Consider the following 23,401-nt stretch of genomic DNA (forward strand, 5'->3'; position numbering starts at 1 on the left):
ACTGAGAAGTGAAATAATTTTTCTCTGCTATTAACAGGATAACAAGTAAATTGAAATTCCACTTTATCTTATGACAGAATTATCTGTATATACACTGCTCAAAAAAATAAAGGGAACACAAGCAGAAGACATCCGAGATCTGAATGAATGAAATAGCCTTATTAAATACTTTGTTTGTTACATACAGTAGTTTTGTGTTCCCTTTAGTTGTTTGAGCAGTGTATAAACTACTGTATATAAAGAACAAAGTATTTAATAAGGCCATTTCATTCATTCAGATCTCGGATGTCTTCTGCTTGTGTTCTCTTTATTTTTTTGAATAGTATATTTAAATTGATGCTGAAATTTGACAGCTATAATCCATAAGTGTAAAATATGAAAATAGGACATGGAATTGTAGTCCTGAAATACACAAAAGAGGAGGCCTTTTATTTTATTTTCAATAGAAGATGGAGGATGCTGAGCCTCTATTTAAGATCTGGAGAAAGATGGGAAAGTGGTAGTTCAACTTTGCCTTCCTGGTTCCAGCAGTAGATTTCAATGCAACTTAGAAATTGATGTTCCAAAGATATAGGTATAGGTAGTCCTCCACTTACAACAGTTCAATTAGTGACTGTTCGAAGTTACAACGGTACTGAAATACTGTAAGTGACTTATGACCATTTTGCCCACTTATGATTGTTGAAACTGTTGTCCCCAAGGTCATATGATCAAAATTTGGATGCTTGACTCATATTTATGATGGTTGCAGTGTGCTGATAATCAGGAAACAAGATTCAATTAACAACCGTATGTTAACAATTGCAGTTATTCACTTAACAACTGTGACAAGAAAAGTTGTAAAATGGGACAAAATTCACTAAACAACTGTCCCGCTTAGCAACAGAAATGTTGGCTCACTTGTGGTCGTAAGTCGAGGACTACTGTACCCTCTTCCCTGACCTCCAGAGAGAGGAAGGGTTGTTGCTGTTGAATTCTAGAGTGGTTTATCACAAAGTCTCAACTACCTACTAAGTACACAATGAGTTTTTTAATCAACCACTGATATAAAAATTGTTCATGGAATAAATATATATATATCTTACCTTTCTTCACTTATGCACACAACTTAGGGCAACTAACAATTGAAGTTAATAAAAACACAATCATATTCCAAACATTAAGAAACACTAGGCAGCATGATAAAAAACATCTCTGACCAATGAAACACATGTCTAAATGTGCAAAAATTATATATCAACTTAAATGAAGTGTTACCATACAATAAAACACTGATCTAGGTATTTTTGGAAGGCTAAGAACTATATAATTTTGGTTCTGCCACCAAAAAAGTTCATTTCTCTGATACGCACCATTGTTCTGAATTACTAATAATTTGCTAATTTTCTTCTTTTTCACCCCTGTTGCATAAAGGAAAAACTGGATTCTGTTCACAAACGTGATATAGAGGGCATGGGATTTCCTGAGATAAAGTATGGAGATTCTGTTTGTTTTGTGCAGCATGTAGCTAGCACTTTGTGGCTGACATACAAAGCACAGGATGCTAAAACATCACGTTTAGGACCACTGAAAAGAAAGGTAAAGAGAACATTTGTATTTTTATTCCATCATCTGCAATTGCGAATAACTTGCACATGTGGATGTGCGGAAGCTCATACAGCCAGAAAATATTGCACAGTATTTAATTGTCTGCACTGTTGCCTAGAAAGATGCAGTGTGAATAGTTTTTGGGCATGAGGCTTTTGAGAGCTGCTCACTTGGGCTCAGTTTATTCGTGTGTGTGTGTGCGTACGTGCGTGCGTGTGTGTACAAATAGGCAGGCAGCACCATCTGTTCTAGCTATTATGGATATTAATTAGTTTGCCCCACTGGTCCTTTTTATTGAGACATATAGACTCAAGGAATTGCATCAGTCTTCTTGAGACCCATTAACAATAGGTGCTTCTGTTTTCTTCAGCACTCGAGTTTACTTTCCAAATTGTGCGTTCAGGTCTCTTGTATTCTTTTTAAATTGTCCCAGGTACATCTTATTTTCATATTAGAAACAAGAAAGCATTCTGATTTCTATAAAGCCCATGGATTAAACTCTATAACATATTTGGACTGGCTGGACTGAGATACAGTAGTATCTCATTCTCTTTATCAAGGTTAAGAATATAGGGAACAAGCTGCATGCCTTTACATGACATGCCTGACATAGCAGAACATTTTATGGTTAGTTAAACTAATACTCTTTCTTTCTTTCTTTCTTTCTTTCTTTCTTTCTTTCTTTCTTTCTTTCTTTCTTATTAATATATTTATTTATCACATTTATATGGCCATCCATCACAGAAGTGACTTTCCCTTGATTTAAATCAGGGAAGTATGATTTCAATGATATCTTCTAATCGTAGAATAGGACCCAACAGATCCATCCTGGTTTGCAATCCTGATTTGTAAAGATTGCTCAAACCACAGTTTGTTCATTGGGATATCTCAGCAAACTGGGGGGCCTGACAAATTAGAACACATAAAGGATGGAGGACAGCAGCTTTATTCCCACATAGCTACCATGACCCTATGTCCTTTGTTTCAGAAAGCTGTCTTTTAGATTCCATTTTTCAAAAACTCACTTTTGTCCTTCATTTTGGTCATTTCACTTTACCATGGTAAATGATACCACTTAATGGACAGTCTTTCACATTCATGTGAAAAATATGGAAATGTACTGTCTTTTAAAAACAAATTTACATATACTGTTTGATTTTAGCTATTTTTATCAGAATATGCATTTCTGTAAAGTTTTTCTTGGTTTTGCTCATGATTTTTCTTTTATAAAATAAAGTTATAAATGTAAATAATTTTTTGTTCTTAACCACTTTCAGGTTTGCTCCTTTTTCAGGTTTGTCCTTTATTTTTTTCCAAGATAATATGTCAACCGTATGCCTACACTGTTCTACACTTTTGCTCTTGCTATTTTTCTTAGCTACATCTTATAGCATATTATGTAAAATCCAGCTGGGACATATTATCTGAAATTAAAAAGAACATCAGCAAATTAAAATCGCAATTTTCTCCCAATCTCACACACTATCATTAGCAAGCTGCATAGTAATATTTGAGAACATAATTGAAAACATACAGGGAGTCCTTGACTTATAGCCACAATTGAACCCCAATTTTCTGTTATTAAGCATGGCAGTTGTAAAGCGAGTTATGTCCCATTTTATGATCACATGAGCCTGTGCCATATGTCATAAACACAAGCCAGTTGCCAAGCGCCTGGATTTTGGGAATGCTGCAATGTTCCTAAGTGTGAAAATCAGTTGTAAATTACATTTTTCTGTGCCGTTTTAACTTCAAATGCTCACTAAACAAATGGTTGTATTTTAAGATATTACTTTGACCATATATTTTAGGTTATATTACACCAAGAAGGGCACACAGATGATGGACTCTCCTTGCAAAGGTGTCAACACGAAGAATCCCAGGCTGCTAGAATTATTCTCAATACCACAAAATTATTCAGTCAATTTATAAGGTATAATTTCTTAATATAATAATTAATAATTAGCATTTATAACATTTATAGTTGAATCGTACCAGAATCTATTTGGAAATACATTCTGCTGATATTGGATTATAATTTATTATTGTTGAAGATTTATTTTTAATCAGTTCAAATAAAAATTTCGCAGCACAATTCTTTAACAATAAATCATCTTGATACATGAATATTCTTCCACAGATAGAAGATAATGGTGTATTGATACCCAAAACCTAATCTTGATATTTACAGCTTTTTCAAATGTCTTTCAAATATTCACTACATCAGCAATCCCCAACCTTTTTGGCTCCATTGAGGGGGGGTGGGGATGGTTTAAGTGCACACAGCCTAATCCCATGCATGTGCAAATAAAGCTTCGTGCACTCGCCCACCACTTGTGTGGCCCGGGGGTTGGGGATTCCTGCACTATATCATAGAAAATCACATTTGCTAATCATCAAGAGTCTTCAGCAGTTCAGTCTGCAGAAAACCTACAAAGATATTTTAGCAGGATGATTTCATTGACCATTTTTTGTTCCAACATTTACCATAGGTGTCCTCCAGCTGTATGGGGACCCATCATTCCCCGAATTCCGGTCAGCACGGCTATATATAACCCTAAGGAAGCAGGTTGGAAAATGCTGCTCTAGCCTAGCCTCTCTAACCTCTTCCTTCTCCATTCTTACCATACTCTCAGACTTTAGAATGTAGTGACAGAAAATTCCTTTCCCCCCCACCCTTCAAAATATGCATCGGTTGTATTATACTGATTGTGCTACACAGACTGGAGCCTTTTGATATTTCTTCTTGCATAGGCTGTAATAACACATTTGCATGAATGAAAGTTACTTTAAAAAAAATCTATTTGAGTGATATTCCTTTTCTTCATCCTATGGAAAAAATACTGGTATTTCACAACACTCTATATTGCAAAGTTAGCAATTCCTTCCCTAAGACTTTTATCATACAGACATTCAGATGATAGTCTCAGGACATGGGTTGACCAGTTTTGCCCTTCTGTATGTAACTCTATTAGCTTTTTAAATTCTGCATCTATGGATTATGTGATACAAAATATTCTGTGTGTAACACAAACTATATAATAGTAATAATTGTATGCTGATTATTGTTTTGATTCTAGTAATGTATTCTTTTTTTATAACTATTTGCTTTATCTTTTGATTCACAGTGGAAACAACAGTGTTACAACTCCCATCACTCTTCCCATTGAAGAAGTAGTTCAGAATCTACAAGATTTAATTACATATTTTCTACCTCCAGAAGAAGAGCTAGAACACGAGGATAAACAAAACAAACTTCGTTCTCTTAAAAACAGACAAAATCTATTCAAAGAGGAGGTAGAAAAGGCTATATTTAATGCATTTTCGTTTAATCAGGTGTTGGGATTAATAGTCAAGTGTATATTTGATTAACCTTTCAAAAATGCTTTAAATAACCATTATTATTATCCTCTGAAAAACTCAAAGTCTTAGAATCTTGGTTATTTTAATCTTTTTAAAGGTGAGATCCAAATGGGACCTTGGAAAGATGATACAATTGTGAAATGGGAAGGGGTCACAAGGATCACATAGGTTAAAAAACACTGGTCTAGTCTATAACAGAATACAATTATGCTTCAGGGTTTTCTGAAAAGATCAGATTGTTTGCTCCACAGAATGCTAGTTTCTTTTTTCTGAGCTGTTATAGACAATTGATAACTTAGATCAGGGGTGTCAAACTCAAGGGCCAGTGGCTGGATCTCGCCAGTAGGGTGCTTAGATCTGGCCCACAGGGCCGCTCTAGAAATAGCAAAGGACCGGCCTGAGCTCCGTTTTCGCTGGCAGAGGGTTGCAGGAAGCCGTCCCAGCCAAAAATGGAGCTTGGGAGCCCGTTATTTGCTGGCAGAGCGCTCGGACCACCCCAGGCACCTCCAACACAAGTGATGTTGAGCTGGCCACACCCACCCTGGCCGCCGAGGTCAAACACAACCCTGATGCGGTCCTCAATGAAATCAAGTTTGACACCCCTGGCTTAGATGAATATGAAGCATCATATATAAAATTTTGTTTAAAGAAAGGCTGGCTAATGAAATATAATTTTCTGTTTAAAAGCAACTGTACAGTTTCCTAATTGAGGGATTAAATCTTTGTAATTCACAGAAATAACTAACAATTTGAAAACTGATTTTAACAATTTGAAAAAAATGATGTTCTGGGAGGATATATTTCTTTGTTCCCATCTGGTTTCATCATTTTTGCTGACAGTTGGGTGGTATATAAATTTAACACATTATTATAATAATTATATAATTAATTATCTTTTCCCACAACACACACTTTATTGCTGTTGCTATTTTATTATTATTAATAGTAGTAAAAATATACTTTAGAGCATATTTGCATTCTACTGTTAGTAGTATTCAATAAGCAAAATTATTATATAAATTTAATGTTTTAAAGACATAAAAAATTAAAGCATAATAATACGATAAAGAAGAAAACAATGAACACATACATTTAGAGCCACAAATATATCAGTAAAAGTATCAAGAGCAATAAGGTCATTCCAAAGAATATAGGTAAAGAGATCATAAATGAACGATTCCAAAGACTGGAAGACATAGTCTGTCATCTATGTGAGAATCAACAAGAAAATATTTCTGAAGGAGAAGATTTTGGAGGTGTGAAGCCAAGAAAAAGAAAAGGCCTTGTCCCTGGTGGAATAATTTCTGCTAAAACAAAGAGCAGAGCTTCAGATGCGTACATAATCCTTGAGCAGGAACATTATAATATGGGTAAATGGATTGCAAAGCATTTGCAAAGGGTTTGGAAGTCAATACCAGCCCCCTAATTGGACTTGCAATTGAAAAGGCAGCAGTGTAATCAGTGCAAAATAGAAGTAATGTGATTAGACAATCTAGTTGCCACAGATGTTCTCATTACTGCATACATTCTACCAATAGCTGATTCCAAACTGAGTTTCAGGATAGGTGTGTGCAGCAATCCAATTTGCTAATGGAGGCAGCAGGATGATTTTCTATTGGGGAAGTGGCTCTGGGGAAGAAGGAAGGCTTTCCTCTCTTTAATGCTATGACTCTGGTTCAAATGAGACCTTTATGACTGCTTTAAGCAAAATGATAGTTACAATGGCTGCTTTTGTATCTTTGAAACCTATCTTCTCCCACATTTACAGCTAGTTATTTTCTTTCTGGGAAGAAAATGTATTATATCCAGTATTTTATAGTTCAATACTGTATTTGAATTGCTTGTTTAAACGTTTATGTGAAAAGGAATATATATTTGAAGATACAAAGAGTGTTTATAATTATGTTTTTACAGGGGATGCTGGCATTGGTTCTGAACTGCATTGATCGATTAAATGTATACTACAGTACCGCTCATTTTACAGGGGTTGGTAGGGAAGAAAATGGGGCAGCGTGGAAAGAAATTCTGAATCTTCTTTACAAGTTATTAGGTGAGTTATAGGGTGTAAACATATATGTTGAAGTAAGTGATGCAGAGTTCAATGAGTTTTTAGGGAAATTTTTGAATTAAATCTAAATCAGAGGAGCTGAATAATTTTCCCCATAATGAATAGCACATTAAAACCAACACTAAAACTAAATCAACATGTTATTATATAGTTGCAATTTATGTCATGGTTATGTTAATAAAGTAATTTTAATAATGTACTTTAAAATTTTAAAATGTGATTTTCGATAGAAGAGAATATTAGTAGTTGAGAGTTGAATTGGTGCTCTCTGAACTTGGTTGTTTTCTTGCAGATGTTTCATTACCAAACTAGATAATGTCATCAGTGTTAAATGTGGTTCGCTTTTATGATTCAGAAAAGTATGTGTGTACAGCAAAAAAACCCAGAGACGAAACAGAATTTGAAGACAAATACATGCCCTGCTTTCAGATTCATATTTTTCTTCACTGTTATTACCATTCTCTTTCTGAAGTTTAGTAATAATTAACAAATGTATTAAAAGTGGATACCTGTCACTGTTTTTATCTCTTCCTGTTGAAGATTGCTGAATTTTTCATTGTCATCTACTTTAGCAATGCAGAAACTGCTGAATAATATTTTTTCTTCTACAGTGCCTTCCAGTTAGTAGGTGGACCTAAGAACTGTGAGCCTTTTCTGCAGCTGCATGAAATCTTCATCTGTGGAAATTTAGCAATGTAGAGACAGTTTTGAAAACAAACTATTTTATTTGTAGATTTGATTGTGCTTTTTAAAAACTCAATTGCCTAATAAACTCTTATATAAATAAGCAATGGCTCTGCTGTACAAATATATAGAAAAATAGGTTCTTGATTAGATCAAAATATTTCATACCAAATATGTAACAATGAATTTAGAACTGGAGGTGATGGGTTAATCGGGAGTCCTTCGGGAGTAGGGCGGTATACAAATTTAATTAATAATAAATAATAAATAATAAATAATGGTATCAAATGTTTATCCAGTGTCAGAAATATTTAATGCCTACTGGAACGGTAATAATCAATTATGCCTAGTGAAGGTAACAGTAAACTATATTCCTTTTATATCTAGAATATACAGAAAAGCATATAGTGAATATATCCTGAATATCAACATGTAGTTGATGGAGACATATTTTATATTTTGTCTTTATTCTAAAATATCTGTATCTATAGTTAACTGCTCATTCCAAATCTATCTTTCAGCTGCTCTCATTTGTGGTAACAGAAACAATTGTGCCCAGTTTTCCAATAATCTTGATTGGTTGATTAGTAAATTGGACAGACTAGAATCTTCTTCAGGTGAGATATACCAGTCTACTTTTCCATAACCTAAAAAAAGGCTGTTAACTCTTAATTATGGATTTTCATTCAAGAATTCCCCATACTATTCATCCTGTTTTCAAGGAACAGTTATCTGACACATTAATTCCTATAATGATAAAATGCATTTAGGTATTTACAGTACAATGCTATTTAGATTCTACCACACTATTCAAATAAAAGCTGGATTTTTTGCTTGGTATAGGAGATTCTCACATTTCTTGAATTAATAAGAAAAATGTTATTGATCAAATATATTGAAAAAAATATTGTTGTAATTTAGATCCAGACACAAACTGAACAGAAACTCTTAAGAATGAATGGAATTCTACTGCTACATTTAGCTTTAGGGCTAAGGGATTTATGTTTCTAAAGATAGCTTCCTTTTCGGTTCAGTTGTTCCTTAATTTGTTATCTGTCCTCAGATAAAAATACCGTAAAAGAAAAATCTCACATCTAAGTTATTTTGTTTTCTTGAAGCTGGCTGCCTATTTCAGGCATCTTCAATTTTTAAATTTTAAGCATTTTTAAAGAACTTAAAGAAGGAATTTTTTCTTTCATTTATTTTTTTTTCAGTGCTTGAATTATATGTTATGGATTCTACCCCTGAAACTCAAAATAATCCATTTGTCCCTGGCATTCAAACAGGTATTTTAGAAGTGTTGCGCTGTATCTTGATTGAAAGCCCAGAAGCTTTAAATTTGATAGATGAAGGCCATATAAAATCCATCATCTCCCTGCTGGATAAGCATGGACGCAACCATAAGGTATGTTTTAGAAATGCAAGATGCATCTTTTCTATGCAACATATTCAATAAATAAAACAAAAATTATTATAACACCTGTAAATTATATTAAAATAGAAGTAAGCACATTGTTATAAAAACCTGCTTTTGCCACAAAACAAGTGTAAAAATTTAAATAGAAGGGTTTTTTTTTTCTTTGTTTAGGCTACTATTAGATTCTCAGGAGCAATTTCTGTGGATATATAAATAACAAATTGGTTTGATCTATGTAAACTGTCTTTAAAATGCTATGTACAATCCAGACAGAGTTACCGTATTTTTCGGAGTATAAGACACACCGGAGTATAAGACGCACCTACCTTTTTTGGTGAGGAAAAGAAGAAAAAGAAATCTCCCTCTGCCTCTGAGCAATTTTGCCTCATTGCAGCAAACAGCAAACAGCCTGCTTTACTTTCATTTTCGTTTTCAGCATAGCTTGATTAGCACAAGGAAAAAAACAAATCTGCTCCAGCAATTTACCTCTTTGCAGCAAGCAGCAGAGCCCTGTGCAAAACAGCTGAGAGCAAATCAGCTGAAAGTCAGGAGGCGGATCCAATCAACTTGTGCTAATTAGTCTGTGCTGAAGCTGAAAGGAGCTGGTTTTTTTCTTGCTTTTTGCTTGCAAGGAGGTAACTGCTGCGTGGCAGAGGCCAAAGGGTGGAGGCCAGTGGGTGGGTGGGGCTACATTCAGTGAATAAGACGCACCTAAATTTTCACCCCCTTTTAGGGGGGAAAAGGTGTGTCTTATACTCCGAAAAATACGGTATATAGATGTTACATTATGTTGTGCTCTTATTTTATCAGGTTTTACATGACTTGCTCCTCATTCCATCCCACAAGGAGGAGAATTTGTCTATTTTTATATCCTGTGATGTTTTTATATGTTGACTACTAGAAGGCAGTACACAATTGTTGTGCCCTGCTTGGAGTCAACGTGTATGCCTAAATATGTACCTGAGAAGATTCTTTAGTCCTCTGGAATGTGTAAAGTTCCTATAGAAAAAAAAATCCCACTTTCCAGGAAATAGTCAAGAATGTTAAAAACATTTCACATATCTTTCAAATTTTAGATAAGTAGAGCATTGATTATCTTGGATACGATTAGCATCTATGCCAATAAGCTATTTAGCAAGCTTAAAAAGCAGAAGGATTTGAAGATTTCAAACATCTCATGTATAAATAAATTTTAAAAAGGTTTTGTGCCCCTACTAGCCATACATATAGAAGTTCATATTATTGGACATGGACAGCATAATCCTGTGTATTTTACTCAATCCCAATGAAGCCACTAGGACTTGGTCCCCAGATAAGTGAATATGGAAACAGTCTGAATGATGAAGCAGAATCTGGAGGAATGCAGTGGAGACTTCTGAAGAAATATGCTTATATTTAAGAAAAGAAAAATGTTGACAGGGTTATTTGTTTGGAGAATAAATTGAAGCAATAGCTTTAAGGCTCAACTCTGCTACTTTGGCATCTCTTCTACAGTGCTGTTTTAGACAAGCTGTGCTCAAATGTTTGGGTAAACAAATGAGAGCCAAAGCTTTCCTTAGTATCTCTTAAGCAGAAACTGCTCATCAAGCATTTCAGTGAATGCTTGTGAAAGGGCTTGTGGGCAGGACATGTTCTCATCCTTTCAGCAGTTTAAGCCCTGCATATTCAAGCCATATCTATTCCTTGGGCAAGTTGCCCACTGGATGCCTTTCCGTCCTTCCTTTGTTCATTTTTCCTTTCTTCCATCCATTTTATTTTACATTATTGACTGAACTGTTTATTATTCACTGGTCAAAAAAACCAAACAAAGAACCCTTCGACTCTCACATCTATTCTAGCTCCCACTCTATGTCTCCTTTCTTTAAAAATCCTGAAGTTGGTCTCTCTTAACTAGAGACCTGTCTTGCTCATCATAATCTTTGTGGTTCCACTCAATAAGGATGTTGATCTGGTCCTGCCACTGAGACAGCTCTCTGTGAATTGTTGAATGATGTACAGTATCTATTGACTATGCTGCTCCTCTTAGAAAATCAGTTATGTTTAATATTCTTAACCGTCAAATACTTTCATCCTGATTATTGAATTGTTGGGGGTTACTGATGCATTTTCCTCTAGTTTTTGTTTTTTGTTTTTTTCCTTCTTTTCCTGTTTCCTTTAAAAACTCTTGTTATTGTAAATTTCCCTTTACAGTTGGTATAGTTCAAGGTTTACTCCTGGGTCATGTTCCCTTTATGCTTTATACCCTTCTTCAGAGTGACTTAATACTAGAGTTGGTTTTTGATATCACATTTACTCTGATCATACCCAAATGTACTGATATTCTTCCAAGTTTGATTCAGTGACACAGAATTCCAATGGGTTTTTTTTAAAAACAGCAAATTTCATCTTGGATGATTGCCCATTATCTTGAGCTCAGACAAAACAGAGCTCTTAGTGTTTTGCAAAAAACAAATTCCATCTGTCTCCAGGGCTATGAGATTGCCTCCATATCAGTTGCCAGGAATTTGTGCCTGCAGGTGGATAATAAATTGTCCTTCAGTCATTCGTTGCGGCTACTGTGAAGATCTGCCATTTTCAACTGTAGAGCATTTGATGTATTTTCCAATTCTTGACACCTGATGCAGCAAAGCTTCTCATTCATGCTCTGATTGTGTCATGCCTTGATTACTTCAACATCTTAGTGGAAGGCCTCCCCACCTATTCTTGCTTCATTGATCTGGGTTCCAAGTACTATAGTCTGGATTTTTGTAATCTCTTTTTTCTCTCATGTGTCTATGCACCACATAGTCTGTATAGGGCCAGATACCATGATATAAACTTAATTTTGGCTTTTGGGGTATTGTTGAGAATCCCCACAAAATGCATTATTTGGCATCCTTGGCATTTTGGCTGTGTCCACTACTCTGACAGTAAATTTAAGATTGAGAGCCTTTCAGGTTCTAGGCTTACAGCTTTAGAATCAGCTCCTTACTCTGTGATTTATGGATGATTTTCTAGTTTTAATGGGGGCCTTAAAACTTTTTTGTTTGATGTCATACAGGGTCAGAGGCATCTGAACTAGCTTTGATAATAGGCTTCTCTGAATTTCATGTTCTACATTGGTTAATTTTACCTAATTTAATTAGTTTAATTTATTGTAAATACTTGTTTGGAATTCTGTTCTTTAGAAGTGAACTACCAAAGTCTGTACTACGTCAGTTTTGTAGTTTTTTTAAATTTTCATTAATTAATATTCCTTTATTTTTGCTCCATTCTAGAATAAGAGTAAGTGTAAGAATAATAAGAATAAGAATAGTTATAGTTATGCCTGTCCCAGGTCTTTGGAAACACTCAATAGGTAGACAAAAATGCCAAATATCTGAATGACTGTGCAATGTACCATAATAACGGTATTAGATTTCTAGGTAGATTTCTTTAGAAGTGAAATTAAAACTCCTTGAAACTAGCATTGTATTATGCTCTATAGTTCTAAGACCCACTTCTATGAATGTTTTCTAGGTTCTTGATGTCCTGTGCTCTCTTTGTCTCTGTAATGGTGTAGCAGTGCGTGCTAATCAGAACTTAATATGTGACAATCTTCTTCCTCGAAGAGATCTGCTGTTGCAAACACGGCTGGTGAATGATGTGACAAGGTATCATTATATATCAATTATGTTTATTAAAATATTTCATCTCTGTAACAGGAATTGAGCAGAAAAATCAGTCACAACTAATACGCTGTGTGAGGATACACAGCGGTTCTTTATCTGTTATATGCTTTGTTGGATCTGTGATTTTTTTCTATGATTTTACTTATGCATTGCATCACATTCCCTCTTTGACTTGTCAGTAAAATTGAGTTATAGGAGACAGTCTTGAACACAGAACAACTGAATGTCCTAGAAGCAATGAATTATTCTTTAGAAGGATAATTTGTATATTGACTTTACCCTTATATATTAGATAGTTTGAAAAAATGTTTGAGACTACTGTTGATATATTAACTATGGTTAGCATGATATCAAGGTATACAGGCATATTTTTATTTATTTATCAAATTTAGGGACTGCCCATCTCACTCTCAGAGTGACTCTGGGCAGTTTATAACTAAAGTATAAAAACTATATAATAATCAAATATATAAGTAAAATGGGAGCTAACTAAAAATAAACAAAGATAGAATAAGTTAAAATGCAGAGGGAACACCTTCCAGACACTAACCATTTCCAGGGTTGAATCCCACTCTTCGAGCTCCAAGAGAGTTGGCAGAGCCAAATTTTAAAAGACCAAGAGAGTGGGGCTTCACCCTGGAGGGGAGAATATTCCATAGGGTGGGGACAAGAGTAGAGAAAGCTCTCTTCCTGAGCCCCAAAATTATGGTGTATTTTTTACTGCCGTGTGTTTTATATGCTCTTCATTCTCTTCTTTTTTAGCATAAGGCCAAATATATTTCTTGGAATTGCTGAGGGCTCGGCCCAGTATAAGAAATGGTACTTTGAACTAATCATTGATCAAGTGGAACCATTTTTGACAGCAGAACCTACACATTTGCGGGTTGGATGGGCCTCAACATCAGGCTATGCGCCTTATCCTGGAGGTGGGGAAGGATGGGGAGGAAATGGTGTTGGTGATGACCTGTACTCTTATGGCTTTGATGGACTGCATCTGTGGTCTGGTAAGAACTGATTTAAAATGTGAACTGCGGTAAATAATATGAAGGTTTGCAAAGTAGAATTGTTTTCTTTTCTTTTTAAGGAATGTTTTTGTCTCCTTAAAAGAATAATTTTCTCTGCCTTAATATTCAGTGTTCAAAATTGAGTATCTATAAAGCTGAATTATGCTTGAAGGGGGGGGGCAAAAAGAATTAATACTCCATCTAAATTTGTTTTGTGTCTCTTATTCATTTGTTTATTTATTTGTTTGGTTTTATTTGGGAGCTATAATGTCTATTTTGTTTGGCTTTGTTTAGGAGCTACGCTTAGAATCCAATGAATAGCAATCATGCATAAACCCAGTTTAAATTCTTGGGGATTGCACACCGAAAACTCTTGTTTTGTTAAATTGAACAGAACATTGGAAATTCATAGCATTGACAATTAAATAATGGAAAGACGAAAATGAGTTTTCTTTGCAGTTTGCACTGGATGTTGCCTGCCTATGGAATTCAAAAATAATTCCATCAATGACTAAAAAGAATGTCATGCAAATTTGCATTTAACAATAGCAGACATTATCCTCCTGCAACCATATGATTTCTGTTTTTTCTCTAAAATATTCATTTATGTGTGACAAGAATGGCATTATAAAATTAGGAGTATGCCATTGAAAAGATAATTGCATTCAGATCTGTAATATACATATACATATACATATATGAATGTGTGTGTGTGTGTGCGTGTATAAAGAAAGAAGCAGACATTCTGCAAGCTCCAGAACTTAAAATTTTACGTTCTGGAGCTCGCAGGATGTCTGCTTCTTTTTTTACTAATATACCTGGAACCTGTATTTTTAAAATAGTTTATATATATATATATATATATATATATATATTTGCAAAAACGATTTATTTAATGTGAACAATTTTTTTAAATATCATGGGAATTTCACAGTTCTTCCCCAGTATTTCTTAGATCATTTTTCCCTATGATTTTCTGCTTATTAGGTCGAATATCCAGGGCTGTTGCATCCGTGAATCAACATTTATTAGCATCTGATGATGTGGTCAGCTGTTGCTTGGATTTAGGGGCACCCAGCATTTCTTTCCGTATTAATGGACAACCAGTGCAAGGAATGTTTGAAAACTTCAATACTGATGGACTTTTTTTCCCTGTGGTGAGCTTCTCAGCTGGTGTCAAGTAAGGAAGATTCTGCTTTCATATCAACAGTCCCAAACATGTGTATTGAATATTGTTTAGTAGGGTTAATGTACTCTAAGGTAGTTTACAGTTGTCAAACATTCTCAGAAAATCCAGATTTTTTTAAAAAAATCAGAATATGGAGAATGAAAGAGAATTTTGACACTGCCTATTTTTGATTTGGATTCTCCCAAATCTTATACTAAATGAACTCATAATGAACTGTTGAGTTTTTTCATGATCTATGTGAAATTATTCACTCTCTCTTATATAACACTGGAGAACTGCTTGAAGATGATACTATTTTTCTTTGGCAGTGGTGACAAGAGGTCATGTTCTCATCTGACATACAAAGATTAAACAAACAATGATACACTGGTATGGTGTATGATTTATTAATCTTACCTTTCCTATATTCTTCCCTTAAACAACAACATTCCCTTTAATGTTCCCTATTATTCAGCAATATGCTATAATAACAGTAATTGAAAGCTATATTGGATTGTTTGTTCCTATTTTATTTTCTATTTCATGCTATATTCAGTTTCTAGGCATTCTTTATGGTGGTATGACACAATCTATAGTTTTCCAGATATTGCTGGATGGCAGCTCCTCTAATTTACCCAATAGTGAGGGAAGCTGAGAGTTGTACTTTGATAAGAACTGATGAGCTAAAGTTCCCCAGTCCTATTTTTTTCCTGAAACTTGCCAGACTGGAGTTTAGAGCATCAAATGGTGAGGTTCCATTTTAAAAATATTTTCCATCCTTTACACTTTCTAATATAGCTTCCTGTGGCCTTACACTAGCATAAAATGCCCAGTTTGGATTTTCAAGTATTTTTGGTAGTTTTAGGGACAGTTTGCTTTAACAAAAGTAAACTTTGGTAACCTGCTCAGCCCAGATATCATTCTAAGAGCCCTGGTGGCACAGTGGTTAGAATGCAGTACTGCAGGCTACTTCTGCTGACTGCCGACTGACAGCAGTTCAGCAGTTCTAGTTTCACCAGGCTCAAGGTTAACTCAGCCTTCCATCCTTCCAAGGTCGGTAAAATGAGGATCCAGATTGTTGGGGGCAATATGCTGACTCTGTAAACCGCTTAGAGAAGGCTGTAAAGCACTGTGAAGTGGTTTATACGTCTAAGTGCTATTGTTATTCTCTTCAAACTATTTGGATTCTTAAAGAGATAGCCATGTAGTCTAAGACACTTTTTTTTTTTACTCCAACTCTTGGTTTCTCACCCGACATGTTTGTTACATCATTGGATAGAGAATGCAAACAATAAACTTTTTGCTCCTTAGAAAAACTGAATTGAAAAGGAAATTTTTGGAGAAGGAATAAGGTTTAGGATAAACTGGATTCAAAGAGGAAAAGGTAATTTGGTGGGTGCATAGGTGTGTCAAGGAAAAACAAAGTCCAGCTGCCTTTTGAAAAAGCACTTTTGGGACAATATTCATGTTATACTTGTTGGCAACAGGTAGGATACTGTCCTTTTCCTGGGATTGCATGGCAGCAATCATATAATCACACAAAACACTTCCATAGTTTGGTAACAGGTGTAATATGTGTATCCTGAAACCAAATTTATTTTTCTGTTTAAATATAGATCATTGCCCAGTCCTAAAACCTAGCCATTTAATGTCCATTCCTGCACCTAATATATTTAGATAGCAAACATCCCATTTGCTTGAAGGGTGGTTAAATGTTTATATAGACTGCCAATGACTTTCTGTGATAGAAATATTCTTAAGGAAAATTTATTTCTGTATTACTAAACTTAGTGAATAACTACCTCATTTCTCAACAAAATGTCATTTGTCTGAAATAACCTCCAGGCCGAAATTTCCAGTATTATTTTTGAAATCAGATTTACTCTGGTAAGAATATTCACTAAGGAGTTATTTTAAGCAATTGACTTCCAACATAACGAATGCATTTGTAAAACCTTTACTGGAAGAATATTATTATGATCTCCAGAGAAATAGTTGTTGCTTTGTCCAAGCTGCTGCAAAATGACATCTTAAAGATTACTGTAATATCTTTATAAGCTTCTGTAGTTTATATGTTCATGCATCTGATATTATATTATATAAAATATATGCCTTAATGTTTTTCTCATCAACATGCCATATAATCTTTTATTATTGTTTTTTGCTAATAATAAACTGAATAAAATAAACCCAATCATAGCTTGAACTAAGAAGCAGGCCTTTAATGTATGATTTCAAACTTTCAATAGAAATTGCAAATAGGTTTGCAATTATGTCGCTGAAATTAATAGAAATTATATGCTAATTAAATTAGAACTTAAACTTGTAACTACCTGTTTAACTATGGCAGATAATATGTGACTCCATACTGGAGATTGGCAGAATACTAAAAGAAGTTTGGAAGATATCTCCAGGGAATTTGAAGGCAGCCCCCTTTGCTATTCAGTCATTAGTTGGGTTTTTCAGTGGCATTTTGCTTTCTATTGATTTATACATATTGTTTACCATACATAAAAATTACAGTGATTGTTGGACAGGTATAGGTTTTGTGTTTCTCAGAAAGCCTTTAGGTTTACGTAGATAAATGCGCTGTGTGCTGAAAAATAGTGTGAAAGAATCTAGCAAATACATCAATCTCACGTGCTGAAAGAAAATATAACAGTCTAGATGTGTTGACATGAAAAGTCAACATCTTGGAGATAAATGCCTTCTGTCTTTTATAATTGAACAGGTGGTGTGTTAAATAGTGATGCTGGAGGGCTCCTCTATCTAAGACTCAATGTAGTGTTGCAGGAAAAAAATTCTATATTTGACATGAAATATCCTCTAGAAATGTCCTCACATCTGCTCAGGCAGTTAGCAAACAAGCCTAATAAGATGTGTTGAAGTGAGTGTTCTGATCATTTATGTCATTTCTAGTAGTGAAGAGATACTTTTCGTTAAACATTATTATAAATATTTGCATAATTGTGCCTTGTAATCTTCATGTGCTTCTCTCATGAATTCATAGTTTGCAAGATAATATTAGTTTCAATATATATTTATTTTATGTCTTTTACATTGTGTATGAATAACAGAATAAAGAAGTTTATTATGAAAATCATAATATATTTTAATTTTCTGGAAACCTCATTATAAATAATATTCTTTTAAAAGCTTACCGTATCAGAAACAACAACAGAATTTTCTGAGTAGCTACCAGTAATTCTGATGTATATTTTAGTATTACTAAAGTCTTTACTTTCTTTAATCAAAGAAAGTACCCCACATGTTTTAACTATTTTTCAACATATACTATTATTTTTACAAAGAATGTGTGGCACATTACATAGTAATTAATTCACGTATCATATAAGCTGTTCCAGAGCTTAGTATACTTTAGCAGATCTGTGGAATGAAATTCTGAGAAGGGGGTTCATGTGTTAATAAAATTCTTCATGGCCTTAGATGCAGAGGATGATTCTTGAGATTATATTTTAAGTTAAATTCATCATGGGTGAAACATATTGAATATTTAAATACAAAGCAGAAGAAATCCTAATCTTGAATACACTTCTACCTTATCTCTATTCAGGTTATCAGCCTTGATAGACAGTGAGAATGTCTGAAAATGTAGTGAAGGTTATCTTTCAAGGTTAGTCAAGAAAACTATTGGCCAGTCAAAAATCATGTTTCCATTTCTTTAGAGTGCGTTTCTTAATGGGTGGCCGCCATGGAGAGTTCAAGTTTTTACCTCCTACCAGCTATGGACCTTGCTATGAAGCTTTGCTTCCAAAAGAAAAAATGAAATTGGAACCAGTAAAAGAATATAAGAGGGATTCTGAAGGAATTAGAGATTTGCTTGGTACTACTCAGTTTCTTTCCCAGGCTAATTTTATTCCTCGTCCAATTGATACCAACCAGGTAAGTTTAATTAAAATATCATAACACGTATAATGACTGAATATTTAATTTGTCAGGATATCTTTATTTAGTAATAAACCACTTTTAGATTTTATTATGTGATCATCAATTGGAAAACATGGAGGACATTGCTGAAATATTTTATCTTGATAAAAATTTACATATTTTCTTCATAGATTGTTTTGCCTTTCCATCTTGAAAAGATTAGAGACAAGCTTGCTGAAAATATTCATGAACTCTGGGGAATGAATAAAATAGAACTTGGTTGGACCTATGGCAAGGTATATTATGAAGAATTCTTTGTGACAAAATCACTCATTACATAGCTTTATTCAATTACAGGAAACAGATATACTCTTGACACAATAATAGTGAAGTTTACTGTTTAATTACAAAGTTGAAAACAAAAGAATTGTGTCACAGGGAATTTTTTTTATTATTATTATTCATTTTCCAAATGCAAAACTAAGGTGTTATATAAAAAGGAATTCAGCTTAGAGAAAATTAAAATAGTAATAGATTTTCTCTGAAACAGGACAATTCTGATTTCTTTGTACTTAGCTCCAGAGCTTCCTTCAATGAATCTGGAGAATAAGTAGTAGTAAATAAATAACTAAGGGAAAATTGTGATAATGCAGATATTTTCACTTCTTCACATAGTAATACAAATAGTCTTTGAAGTATGAGACCATAATTTATTGTTAGACAATAACAAGAGTCTGTAACTTCTAGACAGGCCATAAGTGCAGTTTTCAAGGTCTGCATACTTTTTGGGACATGGGTCTGGAACAGTGGTGGGATTCAATTTTTTTAACAACCAGTTCTGTGGGCATGGCTTAGATGGGGGTGTGACTTGGTGGTCATGTGACTGGGTGGGCATGGCTAGCAAGTCATGTGATTGGGTGGGCGTGGCTATGTGCATAGGGACTACTCAGAAGGCTGAAAAAAGTCATTTCTGACTGGTCCTCGCATTTATGACCGTCCTCACATTTATGCCCATTGCGGCATTCTTAACAACCGTGTCAGTCATTTCACCACTACTTCTCTTCACCATGGTGACAAGATAGGGCGTAAAACGTAAAATGTGAGGACAGTCATAAGTTCAAGGACTGGTCAAAAGTGCGAGGACCGGTCAAAAATAATTTTTTCAGCCTTCTGACTAGTCCATATGCACATAGGGACTATTCAGAGGGCTGAAAAAAGTCATTTCTGACTGGTCCTCACATTTTTGACCGGTCCTCGCACTTATGACCTTTCTCACATTTATGCCCATTGCAGCATTCTTAACAACTGTGTCAGTCATTTCACCACTACTTTTCTTCACCATGGTGACAAGATAGGGCGAAAAACGTAAAATGTGAGGACAGTCATAAGTTCGAGGAGTGGTCAAAAGTGCGAGGACCAATCAAAAATAACTTTTTCAGCCCTCTGAGTAATCCATATGCACAAAAGGATACAGCAATAGAGAGGGATGAAGGAAGGAGAAGAGAGATGGAAGAAAGAAGGAGAGAGAGGTAAGAGAAGGGAAGAAGGAAGGGAAGGGAAATTAGAGTAGGAGTGAGGGTAAGAGAGGGAGGAAGAGAGGATGAGAAGGAGAAAGGAAGAGGAAGTAGGGAGGAGAAGAAGCGGGGGGAAGAAAGTAAGAAGGAAAGAAAAGAGAGAGGCGGTAGGTTTGAGGAGAAAGATTGCTGTACAGTAAAAAAGATGAAATGGAAGAAAGGCAACCCCAAACAAATATAAAGGTATTAAGATAAAGAATGAATTGTTAAACTTTAAAGAATAAAAGAGAACAAATATGAATAAATAGTAATAATTAGAAACACATATACAAACATACAATTTATTTTCTTTGAACAGAGTATTTGGCCGGTTCACAAATTTAAAAAGTGTTTAGTCATTTCAATTAAATTTACAATTTCTATATTTCCTTTTTGCCATATTTCTTCCTTATCTATTTTTTTAAAAAAACAATATTAACCTTCATCTTCATCTCTAATCTTAATCAAATTCAATTTTTCCCTTCTATTCTATATTATACCCCTTCCCATTGTCATCTATTTTTATATCCATCCTCACATTGGTTAATTATGTAATATTACAGTTGTTTAATATAAATTCAACATTTTAATATAAATCAATTAGTTATATAACTATCTTTTTTGTATATTAATCAATATGAACATGAATATTCCAATTATTTCCATGCAATCCTACAAATCAATTAATTATATTTACCAATAATAATAAACCAAATAATTTCCCCCATATATTCCTCCAAACCACAACTTTACAATTTCTGCTTTCAACACAATATACAATTAATAGTATCTCAATTATTACAATTCCCTAGTTAAATAGAGCTTTTTTTCTTTTGTGTTTTAAAATGTTGAACTCTCCTCTTTTGCCCTAAATTTCCCATTGTTTGCACCTACCTTTTTTGGTGAGGAAAAAGAAAAGAAATCTGCCTGCCTAATGTTCCAACATTGCAGCAACAGCAAAGCCAACAGCCTGCTTTACTTTCAGTTTCGATTTTCAGCATAGCTAGGGGGAAAAAAATCTGCTCCAGCACTCTTTGCAAGCAAGCAGCAGAGCCCTGAGCAAAACAGCTGAGAGCAAATCAGCTGAGAGTCAGGAGGCCATCTAATCAACGGGCTAATGCTGAAGCTCCGCGGGCCAATAAAATTACAAAAAAACACCGAACCGTTTGTTAAATTGCTGGCTCACCCGCCCCTCGCCCACCACTATTTATTGGCAATAATAAATAGTGGAGGGGCGGGGCGAGGGGCGGGGCAAGCCAGCAATTTAACAAACGGTTCGGCCGAACCGCCTAGAACCGGCAGAATCCCACCACTGGTCTGGAATCACATGAGTTATATTCAGTAGGGTCAATAGTCCTATATGGGAGATTACTTGAGAATTCCAGAAGTAATGACTAGGTTTTGGAAAATTAAAACATCAGGAGAATTGCATAACACTGACATGAAAACTGAATGGATGCATTCTCCATGAGCTAAGCTCAAAGTAAAGGCATCTTGTGTCTTCTCTGGAGGCAGAGGAACTTCACACCATTTTTATTTTCCCTGCTTCATGCTTTTAGTTAAAGCAAACCTATAATCTCCATTCCAAGATGACATTTACTGATTTGCAGTCTCATGTTTACTTATTGGCAGTCCTGAGGAATATTTTACAAAACAAAAAGTTGGAGCTTTAATAGCTGAAACATTCGGGGGAGGAAAAATACCCACAATGACAGGATAATAAATAAGTCCAGTTTATGGCTTATGGATTGTTACAGCCATAAATAGAGGTTTACTTGGCAACCAAGATGCCTGATAAGAAACTTCAGATCCAAAACTTTTGCCAAGGTCACACAAGTTCTCCTTCCATGAATTGGGCAAAATTTTGGTTTTGTTCTTGTTGTAGCCTTCTTTTCTTGATTTGATTAAGTGCCATCAAGTCATTTTCAACTCCTAGTGACCACGTAGAAAATTTTTCTCCATGATCTTTTCCTAATGCATGCTAATATTATTTTTCAATTTTCAACCCCCCCCCCTCATTTTCGTCACTCCAAATCGGGTTCACTATATCCATCTCTAACAAATCACCATCCCTCACTGCCAGTTCTGCCTAGTTATTTGCTGAGCCCATATCATCTGCCCAAGGCAGCATATAAAATAAATTAAATAGTTAGTTAAATAATTAAATAAATAATTAAATATAAATGAATGAATGAATGAATGAATGAATGAATGAATGAATGAATATCTTCTCCCTTGAAGTGTCCATTTTATTGATGCTCCTTCACAGGATTTCAAAGGTTCACACTTAGCCAATTGTCTTAAAGTTACTTTATATGACTTTATAAGTCAAAAGAAATGCAGAATATTATGAGGAATCGAAGTTTAGTTCTACAAAACATCAGTTATATCTAGACTATAGAATAAGTCATAAAATATCTGTGGTAAGAATGTGCAAGTATAATTTTCTGCTGCAGGTAAAATTTCTCCTGGTATGTCCAACTGCACATCACTTTTTGAACAACAGCTGGGCAATGCAGGTCAGAATTTGCTTCAACACATGGGACATTTATTCATAACTTGTAGAATAAATAAATAGAATAAAACTCTATATGAGTTTTCCAGTGGCCATGCTGACATGATGGGATAATAATCCTGTCTTAGAGACACTTGATTGAGGAAAACTGTAATGGATGACTGTGGTTTATTTGCAGGAAAAAAGGGTCTATTTTTGTTGAGCAGAAGTTGCTCTAAGGTTACTTACAGTCTCTTTCATACGTTGTAGATACGAGATGATAATAAAAGGCAGCATCCTTGTCTGGTGGAATTTTCAAAATTGCCTGAAACAGAGAAGAACTATAATCTGCAAATGTCAACAGAAACTCTAAAGTGAGTCACAAAACAGAAAGAAAACTATTCTGTAAGGTCTATGGAAATTCTCAGTCATCCAGGTCATGGTTGTCCCAAAGGTGCTTTTTCAAGAGGCAATGGGACTATATTCTGTAAGCTTTAATTCCCTAAGAAAGCATTCTGTTTAGTT

General features: G+C 34.7%; 1 protein-coding gene across 10 annotated transcripts in view; it reads left to right on the forward strand.

The window, feature by feature from the left end:
- The window catches only part of RYR3 (ryanodine receptor 3), a 290,814-nt gene that overhangs the window by 101,180 nt on the left and 166,233 nt on the right, over nucleotides 1–23,401 (forward strand). For all 10 annotated transcript variants that reach the window (XM_087875404.1, XM_087875417.1, XM_087875406.1 and 7 more), the window contains exons 11-22: nucleotides 1,414–1,578; nucleotides 3,399–3,520; nucleotides 4,716–4,884; nucleotides 6,865–7,000; nucleotides 8,224–8,319; nucleotides 8,989–9,107; nucleotides 12,618–12,751; nucleotides 13,532–13,773; nucleotides 14,761–14,953; nucleotides 18,628–18,844; nucleotides 19,021–19,125; nucleotides 23,147–23,250. In XM_087875404.1, coding sequence (XP_087731530.1) covers nucleotides 1,414–1,578; nucleotides 3,399–3,520; nucleotides 4,716–4,884; nucleotides 6,865–7,000; nucleotides 8,224–8,319; nucleotides 8,989–9,107; nucleotides 12,618–12,751; nucleotides 13,532–13,773; nucleotides 14,761–14,953; nucleotides 18,628–18,844; nucleotides 19,021–19,125; nucleotides 23,147–23,250 — 1,802 coding nt within the window. The remainder of the gene's footprint in view (nucleotides 1–1,413; nucleotides 1,579–3,398; nucleotides 3,521–4,715; nucleotides 4,885–6,864; nucleotides 7,001–8,223; nucleotides 8,320–8,988; nucleotides 9,108–12,617; nucleotides 12,752–13,531; nucleotides 13,774–14,760; nucleotides 14,954–18,627; nucleotides 18,845–19,020; nucleotides 19,126–23,146; nucleotides 23,251–23,401) is intronic.

This window comes from Pantherophis guttatus, chromosome 1, assembly GCF_059756535.1.
Source record: "Pantherophis guttatus breed Tessera chromosome 1, ASM5975653v1, whole genome shotgun sequence".
Classification (NCBI taxonomy): Eukaryota; Metazoa; Chordata; class Lepidosauria; order Squamata; family Colubridae; genus Pantherophis; species Pantherophis guttatus.